The sequence below is a fragment of the Dipodomys merriami genome, unplaced genomic scaffold (assembly GCF_024711535.1).
Source record: "Dipodomys merriami isolate MVZ:Mamm:240054 unplaced genomic scaffold, mDipMer1.0.p SCAF_57, whole genome shotgun sequence".
Lineage (NCBI taxonomy): Eukaryota > Metazoa > Chordata > Mammalia > Rodentia > Heteromyidae > Dipodomys > Dipodomys merriami.
The window spans coordinates 8119820-8140662 of record NW_027206146.1 but is presented as its reverse complement, the minus strand read 5'-3'; the positions used below and the strand labels follow the sequence as shown (position 1 = coordinate 8140662).

General features: G+C 55.0%; 1 protein-coding gene across 1 annotated transcript; it reads left to right on the top strand.

Moving 5' to 3' along the window:
- Positions 1-1354: 1354 nt before the first annotated feature.
- On the top strand, positions 1355-20591 carry LOC138812490 (hypoxia-inducible factor 3-alpha-like). The gene is made up of 16 exons (XM_070000422.1): positions 1355-1380; positions 2897-3031; positions 6668-6858; positions 7733-7878; positions 8130-8214; positions 8486-8598; positions 8808-9016; positions 10758-10864; positions 11021-11168; positions 13256-13374; positions 13713-13903; positions 15332-15436; positions 16505-16776; positions 17508-17619; positions 19404-19485; positions 20315-20591. Exons 1-16 carry the CDS (start codon positions 1355-1357, stop codon positions 20428-20430), a joined length of 2157 nt encoding a protein of 718 aa, XP_069856523.1. The 3' UTR covers positions 20431-20591.
- The last annotated feature ends 252 nt before the right edge of the window (positions 20592-20843 follow it).

Genomic DNA, 20843 nt, shown 5'->3' with positions numbered 1-20843 from the left:
TATGGTTGACATGAAAGTCCAAGATTGAATTGAGTAGAGTTCAGGTCTGGCTGTATCCAGGAAGCTGAGTGTTGTTTGTCAAGACTGTCTTGTATCTTTCATTTCTGTTCTCTTTCTCTTTTTCACATGTCGTCATTGTAACATTTATTGCTTGTGTTGAAGTTCTTGAAGACCCAGTGTGCTTTAAAAATCGTTGAATTGGCATAAATTAGTAACACAAAGGTCTGTTTTCGCTTTATTGACCTCATCTCATATGGCCTCGGCCTCAACTCTCTTCCTGGTGGGGTAAGAACCCTCAGCTCCGGCTTGGCAAAGGGAGCAGATACAGAAAGCTTCTTTGCTAGCCCTCATAGCGCAGCCTCGGTCCTCTCCAGGCGTGATGGGGCCACCAGCCTGGCTTTGGTTTGGATCCTCGGGCCCTCCATGGAGCCGGTGAGGGTAAGAGAGGTAAGCAAGCCCCGTTCAAATTCATAAACTTGAGTCGCATGGTGGGGTGGGGTGAAGTGGGGAGCCGCCGTGTGGATGTGGAGAGGAAGGGAAAGTCGAAGCTGCAGCGCCTGCATGTGCAAAGGCCCGGTGGGGCACGCCTCCTCTGTTTGAGGATGTAGTCCGCTTCTGGAATCTTCCAAAGCTGCCTCTTGAATATTGGTCTCTCCAAGCTGTAAGGGGCACGGAGCAGCTGTCAGGCACACCGTGCACGCACACGCGTGCACCCCTCCAGCTCCTCCACAAACGGGGGTGTGGCCAAGTCAAAACACAGTCACTCCAAGTAAGCTTAATTATTCATCCGCCAGAACCTGAAAAGGGAGTTACCTTGGCCAAGGGGTCAGGGGGGAGTAGAGGGGGAGCACTCACTGGAAAACTGGGGGTGACCGGGGCCCGGGCGAGCCAGGGGTGGGGTGCAAAGGTGAGTGGAGACACCACCCCCATAAAAAAGAGGGGGCAGGGGAGAGGGGCTGCGGTCGGACAGGGAGAAGCTGGGGAGTCGGGGGCGGGGCTGGGGCGCAGGGGTCGGAAGGTCATCGCCGGGACCCCGAGGCCCGGGTCGGGGAGCCGAGGCCGGCGCGGAGCCCGCGGAGCCCCGAGGAAGTGGCGGCCCGGCCCGGCCCGGGGCGGGGCGGGGCGGGGCGGGGGTGTGCACCGCACCGCACTCCCCCCCTCCCTTAGGGCTCCGAGCCTCCCCCTCTGGTCCCGCCCCTTCCTCGGGAGTGTCAGGCCCATCATCCAATGAGAGCAGCGGGCCTGGCACGGCACAGCCAATGGCGTGCCGGGGGCGGAGCTGGGGAGGGGGCTCTCAGGGCCAGGGGAGGGGGCTCGAGGCCTCCGAGGGCTCCGGAGCAGCGACGCGCGAGCCATGGCGCTGGGGTTGCAGCGTGCAAGGTACTGGGCTTCGGGGGTCAGAGATGGGAATTTGGGGGGCTCCTCTTCTGGGGGGGCGCTTTGGGTTCTGGGGCGCGAGCTCGGGACACCCTGAGCTCGCCATGGGAGGCACCATTCCACCGCCCCACGCTCCACTTTGGGGTTCCTGGGGACGGGGGTGGGGGGTGGGGTCCCCCAAGTCCCCGGCTGCCCCGCCCCTTTCCCAGAACCAGCTTTGGAAGTTAGTGATTCCCCCATTTCCTGCTACCCCAGGTTTGATTCCCCGGCTGGGGGTGTGTGTGACCCCTAGGGGTCCACCCCAATTCTGTAGGAGGCTTTCTGCCGTTCCCTCCTACAGGGTACCCCAAAATTAAGATTTTCCAGCTAGAAGGAATCCCCTCGGGAGGATTCAGCTCAGCTCCTGAGTTCCAGAAGAGATCACTTTTGATAGGACCCTGCCTGACTTTCCCTGGATGTGGGCAGAGAAGGTTCCAGAATGTCTGAGGCCTTTCTCAGGAGCCTTTAAAAAAAAAGTGGGGTCACCTTCAATAACAGGGGAACGAGAGGACCCTCTTCCCATAGTCTGGCCTTGGGTCCCACGTGTCCTCCCCCATCCAGACCCTGTTACTGAGGAATGAGGGCTCCACATGACTCTTGTTTGGGGGAGCCTCGTCTGGGGGGGACCCTCTGGGAAGGTCTGTGTCTGATCCAGGGGGAGATGCAGCAAGCCTCAGCCGGGGTCATCCTGGGCAGAGATGGTTTTGGGGGTTCACCTGGGCAAAGGCAGTTTGGGGGTTCACCTCTCAGTTGGGACAGGTCGTCAGGGGCAGAGGCCAACTGTGCTCTGGCACCACTGCCAGAGTGAGGTCCCATGAGATTCCCCAGAGTGTCCCAGGTCCTTGCTTCTCCCTGTCCAGCCTGAGGCCTCCAGCTTTACCACCACCCCCATTCCTCTTCTCCTGGCTTTGTGAATCAGGCTAGATCTGTCTGCACCCCTGTGTTTTTATGTCTCCCCTCCCTCCCCAGGATCCCCTTCCACCCACTCTTTTCCAGTGCTGGCTCTGAGCCCACGGGGATCTCCATTCCCCCCCCCCCACACACTTTGGACCAATGGACTCCGCCCCTCCCACCCACCCCCACTGGGGTAACCTGTACTGGCAGAATTGGGGTGCTCCCCCTGGCCCCCAAAGCTAGTCCTTTCCTGTGGTGTCCCCCTACTACTGCTCAACCATCACTTGAACCCGGATCCCAGCGGGGGCTCCCTTCTGCGCCCCCAGGGGGCCCAGCCAAAGGGGGCCTGAGTGATGGAGATTGTAACCTCCTGCCCCCCAAACCCCCTTCCCATCATCCAGCCTGGGCTTCCTGCCGCCCGGACCCTGTCAGGGGTAAATGCTCCCATGGACCCAGTGCTCTGGGATTCCTCAGGATAGAACTTGGGGAACTGGCACCCCACTGAATTACTATCATTGGGAAAATGTCAAGTCAGAAAGACTCCTGACACCCTCCACATACTCCAAGTTCCCTTTTGAATTGGAAGCCTCTTGGGCTGCCTCCAGGCCCTGCCGGAAAGGGTCCCCCCACAAATCCTCAAGCTTTACAAGTCCCCCAATACCCAGTGGAGAGACAGAAGACCAGGCGAGGCTCCTTCCTTCTGTCCAGCCTTCGCGTGGGGGTGAGTTTTCCAGGCAGAGAGGTGGGCTTCTCCCCCCCTCCTGGCTTGGGGGTGTGCCGCTTCGCTTCCCAGCCCCCCCTTCCCAGGCCTCACCCGGGGCCTCCTGGCTCCACCCCCTGTTCTCAGCGAGAACGGGGAGGAAGGGTGGCTGGGTCTCAGCTGCACGTCCCAGCATGGGCACAGGGCCAAGGGGCCGCCCGCGCCGGGCGTGGGGCCAGCAGGGGAGCTCCAGAGGCTGCAGCTGTGGTGGTGGTGGTGGTGGTGGTGGTGGTGGTGGTGGTGAGATCAGGGAAGGAATTGGGCCAAGAGGAGCAAGGCAGGGGTCTCCCAGGCGGTGGGGTTGGCATTGAAGAACACAGGCCCCAAAGTTAAGAGTTCAAATCCCAGCATACCCTCTTGCTGGCTGGGTGGCCTTGTGCCAGTGATTGCTGTCTCTGAGCCCTCATTGGGCATCCTGGAAAAGGGGCATCATCCCTCCCCCCATGATCTCAGATCAACATGAGGAGCCCATAAGGAAATGGGAGGGGGGAGCGAGGAGGGGACAGGACATGTAAGGTGTGCAAGTCCCAGTGAGGGTCGGAAGGAAAGAGACCGTGCTCTGCTTCCGAGCACTGTGTGGCTTCTGGCAAATTCTGTCACTTCCTGGGGCCTGCTTCCTCCTTGGGAAAGGAAATCCCGCCGGGTGAATACAGGTGTAAGCTTCGGTAACTAATGGGTGATGAGCATTGGAGGACCTTCATCAGTGCTGTTTCCTGCTTTGCTTCAATAGTCCAGAACTAATTCAAGATGCTCCTGTCCATCCTTTCCCAGGGCTGGACTTACAGGTGTGCACTACTAGGCCTGGATTTTAGCTCACTGAGTGTGTGGCATACCAAAGCCTTCCTTATGACTGCCACTGCTGTTGGATGGGCCAGGCACAGAATTTCATTGTACACACACCACAGAGGTACAGCAAAACCCCACAGGCTCACAAAGTGCTCCTCTATCCCGGTGTATTTGGGCATTCACTCAGTGTGTGTGTGTGTGTGTGTGTGTGTGTGTGTGTGTGTGTGTGTGTGTGTGTGTGTGTGTGTGTGTGTGTGTGTGTGTGTGTGTGTGTGTGATGGGGCTTCAACTCTGGCTGGGCGCTGCCCCTCAGCTCTTCAGCTCAAGGAGAGTGCTCTATCACTTGAGCCACAGCGCCACTTCTGGTTTTCTGGTGGTTCATTGGAGAAACTCTCCCGGACTTTCCTTTGCCGGGCTGGCGTTGAACCGTGATCCTCAGCTCTTAGCCATTTCTAAAGCACCCCTAAGAGGTGATGCTATTAACTATGTTCAGAGAAGCTATGCCACCCGTCCACAGTCACACAGCTCAGAAGTAACAGGATTAGAAACCAGAACCAGAGACACCGTTTCCCCTCCCCTCCCCACTGCTGCATCACCGATATGTTTCCAAAAAAAAAAACAAAAAACCCAGGGAGCGCCCCGCACTTCCCTCCCAGCATCCGGAGAACCGAGTGGGAACTAGGAGGTCCCCTGCCACCAGCTGGCTCCTTGTAACTGAGAAAGAAGTCGGGCCCCGAGAGCCCAGCTGCCTGGGAGGTGGGGCGCAGGCTCCGCCCCTGTTCCTCCTTTCCCTCTCCCCTGCTCTCCTTCCCCTCCGTCTGGGCCCCCAGCTCCGTGAGGCCCGCCCACCCCCACCCTCTGGGCAGGAAGACAAACAGGGCTGGAACAGAACGGAATGTCCTAGGGGCGGCCAGGACGGTGGCCCCTGCCCCCACCAGCCAAGTGGGAGGGGTTGGGGGGCCCAAACTTCAGTTCTTCCAGGCCTCCCACCTCTTGTACTGAACACTCCCCCCCCCCCCGCCCCCCTTAGTAACCAGACAGGAAAATTCCCTTGTATGCTCCTGTCTGGGGATGGGGTAAGCGCCATTACAGAAGTGGCTTCTTCTGATTGCAGAATTTAGGAAGGAACAATCTCTTCTCCTAGACATCCTGCGAGGAAAGGGGGGAAGAGGCACCCCAGGAGGGGAGGAGAGAGGTTCAGAAAAAAAAAAAAAAGACGGAGGCTTTGGAATCCCAGCTCAGCCAGATACTGGCTTTGTGGCTTCCTGGGCAAAGGATTTCCCCTTTTAGAGCCTCAGTTTCCCCTTTGTGAAGTGGAGAGATTTAAAATAACCCCGTCCATCCCCGCTGCAGGCTCTTTGAGAGTTGCTGCATGCTATGTTTTTGTTTTTTTTTTCTTGGTAATATTATAGGTGAACCTAAGCATAGTGGTGCATGCCTGTAATACCCACACTTGGAAAGATTGAAGGTTCAAGGACAGCCTGGACTCTCTCTTTAAAAAAAAAAAATCAGGGAAGGTGGCTCAGTGGTAGAGCGCTTGCCTTGCATGCTTGAGGCCCTGGGTTCGATTCCTCAGCACCACATAAGCAGAAAAAAAAAGCCGGAAGTGGTGCGGTGGCTCAAGTGGTAGAGCGCTAGCCTTGACCTGAAGAGCTGAGGGACAGTGCCCAGGCCCAGAGTTCAGGCCTCACGCCCGCCCCCCCCCAAAAAAAATCAAACAGCAAAAAGCTCCACACATTAGGCCGTGTATATGATGCCAGATGGAATAATATATCCTTGAATTTTTTGTTAACTAGAAAACAAAAATGAGGGGCTGGGAAGGTGGCTCAGTGATTGAGTGCTTGCCTTGCATGCTTGAAGCTCTGGGTTCGATTCCTCAGTACCACATAAGCAGAAAAAGCCAGAAGTGGCACTGTGGTTCAAGTGCTAGAGTGCTAGCCTTGAGCAAAAGAAGCTCAGGGACTGCGCCCAGGCACTGAGATCAAGCCCTAAGATTGGAAAAAATAAAATAAAAATGAAAATAAAATTCCTACAGACCTGCAGTTTGAGTCACAGTAGTGGCAGAAACAAAGCACAGTGGTGCTAAAATGTGGCCATTCATGAACCAGGGCCATAGAGACAGAGAACTTTAAGAATTCAGGCTTCGCTCAGGCCTCAGTTTCCTCCTCTGTTGAGTGGGGGTTCATTTTCCAACTTCCTTCTGGGGTTATGCCTGTCTTAAATGGGTTCCATGCTCGGCACAGAACCTGACCTAATGGTGAGAGTTGGGGTGGTGGCAGGCATTTGCTCGCGGGTATTCGGAGTGGATGGAAGGGCAGAGGCTGGACAGAAGGCAGGGGTGGCTTTGCTGTGTCACCCCGCTCGGGCCCTGCCCCTTTGGGGGGCCCCTGTGGCGGGTGCTAGACAGTTGAGATATCTCTCCCCATGAGTCTGAGGCCTCTCAGCTCAGCCCCAGAGGGAGGGAAAAGGGCAGGGGAGGGGGCCCTCTTTCCTCTACCCCTTTTCCCGCCCGGGGGGCCCCCTGCCCCCCCAAGATTCCTTAGCTCCGGAGGAATAGACTGCAGATAAACCCAGAAGGGGAACAGATCTGCCCTTAGAGAGAGGACCGAGGCCCCGAGGGGGTGCGAGCATGAGCTGGCGCGTGGACAGGTAAAAATCCGAACCCAGGAGGGGCCCCCGGGTGCATCCTTCCTGCAACTCGAGGGGGGCCCCGGCGGCGACACCCCACGTGCCAAGCTGCCAAGCCCCTGGAGCACCCTCCAGGGAGGGCTGGGGAGGGCGCCGCCGGTGAAGGCCGCCCATGCCCCGTAGGTCGACCACCGAGCTGCGCAAGGAGAAGTCCCGGGATGCGGCTCGCAGCCGGCGCAGCCAGGAGACCGAGGTGCTGTACCAGCTGGCGCACACGCTGCCCTTCGCGCGCGGGGTCAGCGCGCACCTGGACAAGGCCTCCATCATGCGCCTGACCATCAGCTACCTGCGCATGCACCGCCTCTGCGCCGCAGGTGAGCTCCGCCCCGCCCCGGGAACGCCCCCTCTGCAAGGCCACGCCCCGAAACGCCTCTGACAAACCCACGCCCCTCCCGGGTGAGGCCACGCCTCCCGAGGGCTACCGTCCCCTGGTGGCCCCGCCCCCCTGGGAAATTTTCTTGGTCACAGCCCCGCCTCCCTGGAATCAGCTCTGCAGAGAGGTCCCGCCTCTTCCAGCACCGGGCCAATCCGGAGCAGTCCATGATTCTTAAAGTCCCGCCCCTGCCGTCGCAGTCTTATCTCTGATAAGGCACGCGTTCTAGTGCGGCCACGCCCCTTTGGGACTGCGGGGGGGGGGGGGGGGGAAGACTCTCGTAGGGAGGCCCCGCCCTGTCCCTCGTAAAAGTTCCCCTGGGGACGCCCTGCCGCCAAAACTTTAATTCCTTGTGAATTCCTCTCTCCCTCCCCTTCCCTTTTATTTCCGTAATAGTCATTTTTTCCTGTTTCCTGTTAAGAGTTCAATTCCACTCTGGAGGAAGCTTGCTCGCGCTCTCTCTGTCTCTCTCTTTCTCTCTCTCTCTCACACACACACACACACACACACACACACACACGGAACCCAAGGACCTTGAAAAGACTTTACTGTGGAGGAAGATTTTGTGATAGGATGACTGGATTCTAGTCACACTACCCTCTGGGGGACCCTGAATCATCACAGCCCCTCTTCCCCCCCCCACACCCATCAGTCTCCCCTGTAGAGCTCTGCCTGCCTAGGAGGCCCACTCTAAGAATTGTGGGTGGGTAATGTCACCTCCTCCCTCTGCCACCCCCCCCCCGGGCATTTCTGTAAGTCCCTTCGAGTGGGACAACTGACTGGTGACACCCCCATCACCCCACTCCGGGCACCAGGGGAGTGGAACCAGGTGGGAGCAGGGGGCGAACCACTGGATGCGTGCTACCTGAAGGCTCTGGAGGGCTTCGTCATGGTGCTCACCGCTGAGGGAGATATGGCTTACCTGTCGGAAAACGTCAGCAAGCACCTGGGCCTCAGTCAGGTGAGCTGTCAGCTCCCTGGGGATATGCAGATGCCCAGCTCCGCCTTTGCTCTGCTGATAATGAATGAATGGATAGATGAATGAATGAGGGGTGAATGAATGAACCAGTGGAGGAATGAATGAGAGGGTGAATGAATGGAGTCGTCCAGGCTTATGAATTGGGGCGGAGGCAGCCAGGGGGAGGAGAGCTGGGGGGCACGGCCAGAGGGGCCTCCCCTGACCACAGATCCCCCCTGTGCCCCTCCACACAGCTGGAGCTCATTGGACACAGCATCTTTGATTTTGTCCATCCCTGTGACCAGGAGGAGCTCCAGGATGCCCTGACTCCTAGGCCCAGTGAGCACCCTGCAGGCCCTTCCGGGGTGGGAGGTTGGGGGGGGTGGACGCTGAGGGCCACCCCAATGTAGCATGTCCTCTTGGCCTCTCCAGCATGGCAAAGAAGGGAGGTGGCTCTGCCCTGGGGTGTTGGGGTATCGCACCCTTCCTAACCCTGGGAGAGGGGTTCCCTCAGCATTGGGGATCAACTACAGTGCTGGGGGACGCTGGACCCTTGTGCAGATATCTGGTGACCTGCTCCCCATCTTATGCTCCACCCCCACCCCCTCAGGCCTGTCCAAGAAGAAGGCTGAGGCCCCCACCCAGCGCCGCTTCTCCTTGCGCATGAAGAGCACGCTCACCAGCCGCGGGCGCACACTCAACCTCAAGGCTGCCACCTGGAAGGTGAGCCATGCCTAACCGGGCGAAGGGGAGCGTTCCGAGGCTGGCCTGGCTTCTGATGGTCCCACAGAGGGTTCGACTCACTCGGGGATCTCCCAGAGCCTATTCCAGGAAGCCCTTGGGGACTTTCTCCCAGCTTTCTCTGGGGGCCAGAGAGGTGGCCCAAGCCTCAAGTGATGCCCACCACCCCACTTTTGCCCTCCCACCCCCAGGTACTGCACTGTTCGGGACACATGAGGGCCTACAAGCCTCCCATGCAGATGTCACCGGGCGGGAGCCCCCGCGTAGAGCCCCCCCTGCAGTGCCTGGTGCTCATCTGTGAAGCCATCCCCCACCCCAGCAGCCTGGAGCCCCCCCTGGGCCGGGGGGCCTTCCTCAGCCGCCACAGCTTGGACATGAAGTTCACCTACTGCGATGAACGGTAGGCCCATCCTGGCCACTTGCTGCCCCCTCTGCTCGCACCCCGTCTTGGAATTTTCTTTCCACTTCCCTCCCTCCCCCCATTTTCCTCTCTTCCTATTGCTTTTCTCTTTTGTTTGTTTGTCGAGACAGGCTCTCACCTCTTGAGGCACACTGCCACTTCTGGTTTTCTGGTGGTTCATTGGAGATAAGAGTCTCAGGGACTTTCCCGCCTGGGCTTTGAACCATGAACCTCAGCTCTCAGCCTCCTGAGTAGTTAGGATGACAAGGGTGAGCCATTGGTGCCTGGCGTGGTTACTTTTCTTAAATAACTCAATTTATGGGTTGGGCAGGTGGCTCAGTGGTAGAGTGCTTACCTTGCATGCATGAGGCCCTGGGTTCAATTCCTTAGCACCACATAAGCAGAAAAAGCTGGAAATGGTGCTGTGGCTCACGTGGTAGAGCAGTAGCATTGAACTGAAGAGCTGAGGGACAGTGCCCAGGCCAGAGTTCAAATCCCACGACCAACTAAATAAATAAATAAACCTCATGTTCAGCAGTTAGTAGGGTATCCACATGTAGAATGTGTACTCAATAAATGGTTATTAAATTTTTCTCTACTTTCTATGTCCTTTACGCATTTCTTTTTCTTTTTTCTTTTTTTTGGGTCCGGTAGTGGGGCCTGAACCCAGGGCCTGGGCGCTGTCCCTCAGCTCTTGAGCTCAAGGCCCGCGCTCTGCCACTTGAGCCACAGCACCACTTCTGGCTTTTTTCTTTTTGCTTATGTGGTGCTGAGGAATCGAACCCAGAGCCTCATGCATGCAAGGCAAGCACTCTACCACTGAGCCACCTTCCCAGCCCCCTTTACCCATTTCTTTCTTCTGTCTTTTCCTCCTTCCTTCCCACCCACCCCCAGGTGTGTTCAGAAACAGTAACTGGGTTTAACCTGCTTGTGTTTCAATACTGGCTGTTTGTTCTTGGCCAAATGACTCCACCTCTTGGCACAGTTTTCTGCACTGTCATTTTTTTTTTTTTTTTGTCATGGAGCTTGAACTCTGGACCTGGGCGCTGTCCCTCAGCTCTTCAGCTCAAGGTGAGCCTATACCACTTAAGCCACAGCTCCACTTCCGGTTTTCTGGTGGTTTATTGGAGATAAGAGTCTCATGAATTTTCCTGCTCGGGCTGGCTTTGAACCACGATCCTCAGATCTCAGCCTCCTGGGTAGCTAGGATTACAGGTATGAGCCACCAGCGCCCAGCTATCCTGCACTATCTTGTAGAAGAACTGGTTTTTTTTTTTTTTTTGGTTGGTTATGAGGCTTGAACTCAGGGCCTGGGCGCTGCTCCGAGCCCTTTTGCTCAAGCTCTCTACCACTTTGAGCCATGACCCCACTTCCTGTTTTCTGGTGGGACATTGGAGATAAGAGTCTCACAGACTTTCCTGTTTGGTGTTGACTTCAAACCATGATCCTGAGATCTCAGCCTCCCGAGGAGCCAAGATGACAGGAGTGAGCCATGGGCACCTGACTGAACTTTTATTTTTATTTGGTTTTATTATTGTTCTGAGATAGGGTTTCTCTAACTTTTCCCAGGCTGTCTTCAAACTCTGGCTCTCCTGCCTCACCCTCACACTCAGCTTCTTTTCTATTTCTCTCTCTCCCTTCTGCTTTGTTATCTCCCTGGCCTCATCCGTCCCTCGGTCCCCTGCCCCTTCCCTCTCCCTTGGCCCTGACCCCTGAATGGAACCCCCTCCACACACCCCAGGATCGCAGAGGTGGCCGGCTACAGTCCTGATGACCTGATTGGCTGCTCCGCCTACGAGTACATCCACGCCCTGGACTCGGACAACGTGAGCAGGACCATCCATACCTGTAGGTGACCTGAATGTCCAGGCTTGAGCCAGCAGCCCCAGGAGCCCCGCCCCAGCTCCTGCTTCCCAAGTCCCAGAGCCCCTCCCACTCCTTCATACCCAACCCCCACCCTGCAGATGCCTCTGATCCTCATCCACCACTCCCCCCCTCCCCCAGTGCTGAGCAAGGGCCAGGCGGTGACAGGCCAGTACCGCTTCCTGGCCCGGAGCGGTGGTTATCTGTGGACTCAGACCCAGGCCACAGTGGTGTCTGGGGGCCGGGGCCCTCAGTCAGAGAGCATCGTCTGCGTGCATTTCCTGATCAGGTGAGCTGAGAGGCATTGGGGGCGTTGGGGGACATGTGAACCTGAGTCTGGGTGTGTAATCGTGCCTGTGGACGTGGAACTTGTGTGGCCTTGTGAATGAACACAAGTGGCCCCCTGAAATCTCATTTAGTTAATTAAATTTAAATGAAAGAGGACTCTAGGCTAGGATCGCAGCTCAGTGGTAGAGTGAGCCTTGAGCCCCATCCCCAGCTTGACAAGATAAACTGATTTTTTTTTTTCTGGTTGTGGGGCTTGAACTCTGGGCCTGGGCACTGTCTCTCAACTCTCCAGCTCAAGGCTAGTGCTCTACCACTTGAGCCACAGCGCCACTTCTGGTTTTCTGGTGGTTCATTGGAAATAGTCTCACAGACTTTCCTGCCCAGGCTGGCTTTGAACTGTGATCCTCAGATCGCAGTCTCCTGAGTAGCTAGGATTACAGGCGTGAGCTACTGACACCCAGCATATAAACTAATTTGTGCGTGTGTGCCAGTCGCAGACTTGAATTCAGGGCCTGAATGTTATCCCTGAGTATCCCTATCCCTGTTTTGCTCAAGACTGGCACTCTACCACTTGAGCCACAGTGCCACTTCTGGCTTTTTGGCAGTTCACTGGAGACATGAATTTCACAGGCTTTCTTTGCCTGAGCTGCCTTTGTACCAGCATCTTCAGACCTCAGTCTCCTGAGCAGCTGAGATTACAGACGTGAGGCACAGCACCCAGCTCAGGAGTTCCTTTTTTTACTGTTGAGTCGTGTTTTGCAGTGTGTGGGCCTGGGTTAATGTATTCTCTCCCCAGCTGTTTCCTGTTTGGGGCAATCACAGAAACAGTGTGAACATTTTCCTACCGGGTTTTGAGGGAGGGCTCCTTTTCACGTTCTTTCCTCTGCGGAGAGCATCTGGGGGTGGGCTGGGCAGGCTGGGGTAAGTGTATATGTTTAGCTTTTTTAGACTCTGCCATGTTGTTTTCTAAATTGGCCTCCTGGCTTTGTAGCAGCCTTGGGTGAGAGTTGAGGGTTCACGCCCTTCCTGCCATTTTTTTTTTTTTTTTGGCAGTACTGGGGTTTGCACTAAAGGCCTCCATAGTACTCGGGCTGACATTCTACCACTTGAGTCACACCCCCCATCCTGGCTTTTGGCTGGTTATTTTGGCGATGGATTCTGGCAAAGTTTTCTGCTTGGGTTGGTCTTTAACTACCGTCCTGCAATCTCAGCCTCCTGAGTAGCTAGGATTAAAGGCATGAGCCACCAGTGCTTGGCTTACAACCCGGCTAATACTGTTTTTGGTCCCTAGGACCACCACCACACACACACACACACACACACACACACACACACACACACACACACACTCACACACACACACACACACACACACACATGGTGGCAGTTTGTCGCTTAAAATGATTTATGCTAATGATATGCAAATGAGATTTTGATCCTTAGTTTCCAGACCCACTCTCCAAAAGCCAGTTTATGAGCCCAGCATAGTGGTGCACACTTGTAATCCCAGCGACACTCAAAGCAGAGGTTGGAGGACTGCAATTTATGGCCTACCCCCGATAAAGTTAACAAGACCCATATTTAAACACCAAAACAGACGGCTGGAGGTGTGGCCCGGTGGTCCAGTGCATTTTTAGCGATGCCTTCCATCCCCAGTACCACAGAAGCCAATTTGCCAGGCACGCATTTGGGGTGTCTCTGTAGCTACAGACTGTGGGACCAGAGGTGTGGAGCGGCAAGAATGTATTTATAAACTCGTTCCCTGGAGGAGGGAAACCTCTATGAATAGAAACTTCCTAAATAAAAATATCACCCTATGAATTCTTCATATTTGGGAATGTAAGGAAGATTCTGTTAAAAATATACTTCCTGCCTGGTGCAGCGATGCATGTGTGTAATCCCGGCAATTCAGGAGGAGGAGGAGGATGGTGAGCCTGAGGTTAGCAGGGACCAGGGCTTGAACTCAGAGCCATGAGCTCTCCCTGCATTTTCCCTCAAGGCTGGCGCTCTACCACTTAAGCCACAACCTCCACCTCCTGTTTTTATTCCATGTGTGGTTTGTTTGTTTGTTTGTGCCTTGTATCCTAGCCGGGTAGAGGAGACAGGGGTGGTCCTGTCCCTGGAGCAGACAGAGCGACATTCCCGGAAACCTTGCCACCCAGGGACCTCCTCTCAGAAGGACACCCCTAATCCTGGGGACAAGACAGGTATGCAGCAAGAATGTTGTGTCTCCGGACTCTTGAACAAAAGTTCAACACCTAGCCCTGTGGGACCTCCCTCCTGCTCAGTGTCACCCCTCAAACCACACCAGCATCCTCAAAGCTCTGGGAACAAGCCAGTCTCTTTCTGGCCCCAGGGCCTTTGCACATATACCCCCACCCCGCTACCCAGAATGCTCTTCTCTCATGCTTCCTCTTCCCCTTTCTCCTGAGCCACTTCCTGCTATATCTCACAAGGGCCACCCTCCTTGTGCCCCATCCTGACGGGCTGTTTTGTTTCCTGGCTTGCTCCCTAGATGACCACCTGTGTCCTCTTCCTCCTGCAGACACCCCTGGTCCCCGGATCCTGGCCTTTCTGCACCCTCCGGCCCTGAGCGAGGCCACCCTGGCCGCTGACCCCCGCCGATTCTGTAGCCCGGACCTCCGGCGTCTCCTAGCACCCATCCTGGATGGGCCTCCTGCAGCAGCCACACCCAGCACGCCACAGGCTATGCCCCGTCCCCAGAGCCCTGTCCCAGTAAGCAGCCCCACCCCCTCCAGCCTCAGTGTACCCCTCTGTGGAGTGAGGAGGTTGGGGTAAGCCATCCATTCCAAACCCAGATGCCGGTGGCTCACGCCTGTCATCCCTGCGATTCAGGAGGCTGAGATCTACAGATTGTGGTTCAAAGCCAGCCTGGGCAAGAAAGCTCATGAGACTCTTATTTTCAATGAACCAGCAAAAAGCCGGAAGTGGTTCAAGTGGTATAGTGCCCGCCTGGAGCGGAAAAAGCCAAGTGAGATTACTAAAAGCCTAGGTGGTAGATTTTCCAATGGTTAGGATTCCAGAGTCTGGCTGCAGATCAGGATTGAGAAGATCCTGAATGTCCCATCAGGCAGGAGGGACAAGCCCTCCCTGGGAGCAAGCATCTGGATTCTCTGAACTTCAACCTCAGAGTCAGGAGTGCATGCTATCTTGATTTATACAGCGCTGGGTTCAAATCCTGATTGGAATCCTTACCAGTTGTGTCATGTGGGTAAGAGAATTCGTAAGGACTCCATTTCCTCACCTGTAACATGAGAAGAATCAGCTGGGTGAGGTGGTGCGTGCCTGTAATCTCAGCACCTGGCAGGCTGAGGCAGGAGGCTCTTTGATTCAACGCTAGCCAGGGCTGCATTGAGACAATACCTCAAAAACAAAACAAAACTGTGGTCCCCCAGATTTCAGAGCCTAAGACCCATGACCCCTGAACTTCTTGGGTTCAGGCTTTGTTCTCTTCAACCTTTTCCATCTTCCCTGCTGAGCTTTTTTTTTGTCTTGTGGGGCTTGAACTCTGGGCCTGGGCGCTGTCCCTGCACTCTTCAGCTCAAGGCCAGAGCTCTACCACTTGAGCCACAGTGCCACTTCCGGTTTTCTAGTAGTTTATTGGAGCTAAGAGTCTCATGGACTTTCCTGCCCGGGCTGACTTTGAACTGTGATCTTCAGATCAGCCTCCTGAGTAGCTAGGATTACAGGCCTGAACCACCGGCACCCAGCTTTGTGAGACTCTTATCTCCAATGAGCCACCAGGAAACGGGAAGTGGTGTTGGGGCACAAGTGGTAGAGAGCTGACCTTGGACTGATGAGCTGAGGGACAGTGCCCAGGCCCAGAGTTCAGGCCCTACAACTGACACTTTCCTGCTGGAGCTAGCTTCACACTTCTATCCTCAGATCTCAGCCTGCTGATTAGCTGGGATTACAGGCACAAGCCACCAGTGCCAGGCTCCTGCTGAGCTTTTTGTACTCAGGCACTCTGATGTCGAAACACTCAGGATGGGAACTCATTTGTAGCAGCTCTGGGACCTGACCTGTCCTATCTCCCAGCTTCTGATTTTTGAAACCCACTTCTAGCCTGAGGTCTAGATTATTTTACACTTGACTACCTCCCCAGGGTCAAAAGCCCTTCTGTCTCTGCTCCATTTCCCGCAGGCTGATCTCCCGGACCGGCTTCTGGTGGGCATGGAGAGAGCACACAGGCTCTTCACTGCCGGGAGGGGTGGAAGGACAGCTGAGCCAGAGCTCAGCACAACACAGGTAAGGGCTGGCATGGAGGGCCCGTCTGCTTCAGCTTAAGAGAAGGCTGGGGGATGGCCGGGTGATTGGATGGATGGACCATTGCATTCATTAGGTGGATAATGGTAGATGACAGATGATGTTTAGACAAGTACCCAGAGTGGTAGATGGATGGATGAATGGATTGGCCAATAGATAATGGGATGGTGGATGTATGAATGGATGGCGGATGGATGGATGGATGGTGGATGCCTGGATGAATGGATGGCCGATAGATGGATGGACAGATCAATGGATGGCTGATGGATGGATGGATGATTGGGCAGATGGATGGATTGGTGGAAGCATGGATGGATCAATGGACTGCTGGTTGGAAAGATGGATATATGAATTGATAGATGAGTGGATGGATAAATTATGTATGGATGGATGGGTAAATGGACAGATGGATGAATGCATGATACATGGATGAATGGATGGATGGGCAGACAGACATATGAATGGATGGATAGACAGAAAGACAGATAGATGTTGGAGGAATAATTGGGTAGATGCATACTTGATTGAGTGGCTGGATGAAACTAAAATTCTGCTGAGTACTGGTGGCTCACGCCTGTAATCCTAGCTACTCAGGAGGCTGAGATCTGAGGATCATGATTCAAAGCCAGTCCAGGCAGGAAAGTTGAGACTCTTATCTCCAATTAACCGGAAATGGTGCTGTGGCTCAAGTGATAGAGTGCTAGCCTTGAGCTGAAGAGCTGAGGGACAGCAGAGTTCAGGCCCCATGACTGACCAGAAAAAAAAAAAAATCCCAGAAGTCATCACCTTTAAATATTGCATCCACTGTGCCCTCTGGTGTCCAAGGTGCCCCACCCAGCTTGTTTCCTTAGGGTCTCGAGAGGCGGGATCAGCTCTCAGCCCGGGCTGGGGTCTCCTGGGGTTGGGGTTTGCTTCCATATTCATGCACCTGCTGTTTGGACCTCAGGCCTCAGTGGATTTGTCTGGAAGCCTCGTTGCCTCACTTCGTGGGGCTCTCCAGAGGCTACGTGTCCTGGCCCAGCCCTGACTCCCCATGCTCATCTTCCACAGGATGCTGATGCTCTGGATTTGGAGATGCTGGCCCCCTACATCTCTATGGATGATGATTTCCAGCTCACCTCCACAGAGCAGACTCCCAGGATCTACCACCGACCCAAAGCCGCAGTCCGCCGGCCCCGTGCACGGAGCTTCCACGGCTTGTCACCCCCAACCCCAGAGCCCTCCCTGCTGCCCCGCTGGGGGAGTGACCCCAGGCTCAACTGCTCCAACCCTTCCAGAGGGGACCCCTCTGCATCCTCCCTAGTGGCTGGGGCTCGGAAGAGGTAAGAGGGACTTAGTGAGTGTGGAGAGGAGGCTGCTACCTGCCCGGGTGGCCCCTGCCTCATTCCCAACCATGGATGGACAGATGGATAGATAGATATAGATAGATGGGGAGATGGATGGATGGATGAACAGATAGATGGATAGCTAGGTGGATGGATAGATAGGTGGATGCATAGATGGATGGATGAATAGATAGGTAGATGGATGGATGGATAGGTAGATGGATAGATAGGTGGATGCATGGATGGATGGATGAATGGAAGGATAGATAGATAGATTAGATAGATAGATAGATTAAGATAGAGATAGGTGGGGAGATGGATGGATGGATGAACAGATAGATGGATAAATAGGTGGATGGATGGATGAACAGATAGATGGATAGACAGGTGGATGGATGGATGGATAGATAAGTAGATGCATGGGTGGGTGGATGGATGGAAGGACAGATGGATGGATAGGTGATAGATGCATAGATAGGTGGATGGATGGATTCATGCATGCATAGACAGATAGGTGGATGGATGAGTGGATGGGTGGTGGATGGACAGATTAGGTGGATGAATGGATGGGTAGACAGGTGGATGGACAGGTGATGGGCCTTTGGCAGGTAGATGGGAAGATTAATTGGGGGTGCTGGTAGCTGGGTGGACATGAGGCAGGAGCATAAACAGTGCCTGCTCACCCACTCAGGTTTAATGTGTTCTCATTCTTGTCTCTTCTTCTCCAGGGCCCTGGCCCAGAGCTCAGAGGATGAGGGGGTCGATCTACTGGGAGTGAGACCCCCCAAACGGCCCCCCAGCCCAGGCCCTGGGAACTTCCTCCTGCCTCCCCTCAGCCTGGTATGTGTGGAGCTTGGGGGGAGGACATTCTCTGACCCTCAGAATGTCGTAGCAGGCTTCAACCTTCTGTTTTATAGATGAGGAAACCGGAGAGGGCCAAGGGCTGGCTGAAGGTCAGCTGACCTTCCAGTGCCCTTCATGGGCTTGGAAAGGCTTTGCGAATGGAGGATGTGTGCTGACAGACACAAAAGCATCAAGCCAGGTCAAAGGGACCACGTGGGGTTATGTCACAGGGGTCTCCTCCACTCCCGGGGGCCCCACAGAGGAATGCTCTGGCTTCTCAGCCTGCAAAGGATGTGGTTGATAATGTTTACACCTCATATTTATTAAGTGCCTACTGTGCGCCTTATTGCTGACACAGTAAGTGCCTCACATGGTTAACTTATTCCCTGGTTTTTTGTTGTTGTTTTTTTTGTCGGTCGTGGGGCTTGAACTCTGGGCCTGGGCGCTGTCCCTGAGTTCTTCAGCTCAAGGCTAGCGTTTTACCACTTGAGCCACAGCACCATTTCCGGTTTTCTAGTGGTTTATTGGAGATAAGAGTCTCACAGACTTTCCTGCCCGGGCTGGCTTTGAACTGTGATCCTCAGATCTCAGCCTCCTGAGTAGCTAGGATGACAGGTGTGAGCCACCAGCACCCGGCTTCCTGTTTGTTTTTGCCAAGACACACTTTCTCACTCTAGCCCAGGCTGGCCTTGAACTCACCATGCTTCTGATTTAGTGCTAAAATTTCAGGCACATGCCTGGAATCCTGTAATTAATTGTTGTGAGCATTCTCTCTTTTTTTTTTTTTTTTGGTTGGTCATGGGGCTTGAACTCTGGGCTTGGGCACTGTCCCTCAGCTCTTTAGCTTAAGGCAAGCACTCTACCACTTGGAGCCATGGCGCCACTTCTGGTTTTCTGGTGGCTAATTGGAGATAAGAGTCTCAGAGTTTCCTGCCCAGGCTGGCTTTGAACCATGATCCTCAGATCTCAGCCTCCTGAGTAACTAATAAGTTGAGCCACCGGCACCCAGTTGAGCATTCTTGAAATGCTGTAAATATGACCCCAGACCCGCACGAGAAGGTACACGTTATCATTCAGACTAGGCAGACGCCTAGCTGACAACACGGCTGCAGACCTAGGGGTGAGTGAGTGTGAGGAAGTCCATAGGGCGGGGGCAGCACTGGGGCTGCCCCCAGGGGCGCCAGTGCCACCAATCTCCCCCCCCCAACCCAGAGAGAGCAAGGGTGTCCTGATTAGGGTTGAACCCAGGACCCTAGCAAGGGCAGAGTACCTGCTGGGCCCAGAGGGAGGAAGAGAAAGAAGGATCTGGAGGAAGAGGAGGGGGGAGGAGGAAGAAGAGGAGGAGGAGCTGGACTATGACCTGTCCATGTCAAAATGCATGGCCACTGGTCTTTACCAGTGCCTGGACCTGCCACTGCTCATCATTCTTTCTTGGATGGTGATGGTGGTGAGATGATAGTGGTGATCATGATGATGGTGAGAATGTGATGATAGTGGTGATATGATGGTGGTGATGATGATGGTGGTGATGGTGATGTTGTGATGATGGTGATGATGATGTTGTGATGATGGTGATGGTGATGTTGTGATGATGGTGATGATGATGGTGGTGGTGGTAATGGTGATGTGATGATGATGGTGGTAGTGATCATGACGATGGTGATGGTGGTGATAGTGATTATGGTGGTGATCATGATGATGATGAGGATGATGGTGGTGGTGGTGATGGTTGTGATGGTGGTGAAGGTAACAATGATGGCAGCTTGGCCTTTCTCCCCTAGAGTTTCCTTCTAACAGGAGCACCAGCCCCCCGAAGCCGGCAGGATGTCAGCAGCTTGCTCCTGAATGTGCCTGAGCCTGTGGGTGAGTCCCCGGTGGGTGAGTCTCCCATGGGTATACCATAGCTCTGGTGTCCCCTCCCCACGCAGCTGAGCGGGGGTAGAGCCCTCCCAGCAGGGGCATCCGCTGTCTGTGGGTATGCTGGGTGATCTTGGTGGGGACACATGCTGCCTCCTTCTCTGCGGAGGGCCGGGTTTGTCTGCGCCAGTACTAGGGTTTGAACTCTCGGCCTGGATGCCGTCCCTTAGCTTTCTCACTCAAAAGACTGCCATGTGAGCCTCAGATCTACTTCTGGCTTTGTGTTGGTTCATTGGAGATAAGAGTCTCATGGAAGTTGGGCATTGGTGGCTCACGCCTGTAATCCCAGCTACTCAGGAAGCTGAGATCTGAGGATCATGGTTCCAGTCAGGAAAGTCCATGAGACTCTTCTCTCCAATAAACCACTAGAAAACTGGAAGTGGTGCTGTGGCTCAAGCGGTACAGCGCTCGCCTTGAGCTGAAGAGCTGAGGGACAGCACTAAGGCCCAGAGTTCAAGCCCTACGACCGACAAAAGCATCTCGTGGACATTTCTCCTTGGGTTGGCTTTGAACTGAGGTCCTCAGATTTCAGCTTCCTGAGAAACTAGATGACAGATGCACACCTGAACACCTGGAGCAGTGATTGAGATATATAGGGTGTTTGGAATTTTCTTTTGGCTAGGGCTGTTATTGAAGCACAATCCTCCTAGAACCCTGCCTCCTGAATAACTGGGATTATAGGCGTGAGCCACTGTGCTGGGTCTATACTTGATTATGAGTTCTCTGCAGGCAGATGGCACTCATTCTCTCTGTCTCCCTTCTGTCTCCCCTACAGGCCTGGGTCCCTCACTACTCTCTCTGTACCCTGAGGAGGAGGCCACTGCCCAGCATAGGAGCCACTTGGCGTCACCACCACCCATAGCAGCTGTGGGCGTGGCTCAGGCCCACTGAGCCAAGCCCTCCTCCCAGCTCCCTCCTCCTGCCTTACACAGGACCTCAGCCACACTCCACACCGACAGCACCTCTGCACAGGAAGGGGGGACCTCTCTCTGTGGAGTGTTCCCCCACAGCCTTGGGCCTACCTCAGTCTCCCCCCTCCCCCCCGCCCTCCCTCTGCCTGCACCTGGCCTGGGGCTCCCTGGGTTGGTGTCAGCCCAGTGACCTCTGGGAGGGGGGGTCTCTGGCCCCCTCTCCTTCTCTCAGGACTTCCTTCGGGGTTCTCCAGGCTTGGTGACCTCACTTCTCTCTCTCTGACTCTCTCAGCCTTATTTTGGGGGGCTAGGTGCATGGGGGAGAGAAGTGGGGCTCAGAACTGTGTTCCTGAGCTCTAGGGAGCATGGGCAGCCATGGTCAGATTGCTTTCT

Bases quoted from the DNA above. Each gene is read 5' to 3' on its own strand.
- LOC138812490 (XM_070000422.1), top strand. From the start codon at position 1,355: ATGGCGCTGGGGTTGCAGCGTGCAAG. The intron at 1,381-2,896 runs GTACTGGGCTTC...TTGAATTGGAAG, and splicing joins CTGGGGTTGCAGCGTGCAAG to CCTCTTGGGCTGCCTCCAGG. The intron at 15,437-16,504 runs GTAAGGGCTGGC...CATCTTCCACAG, and splicing joins CAGAGCTCAGCACAACACAG to GATGCTGATGCTCTGGATTT.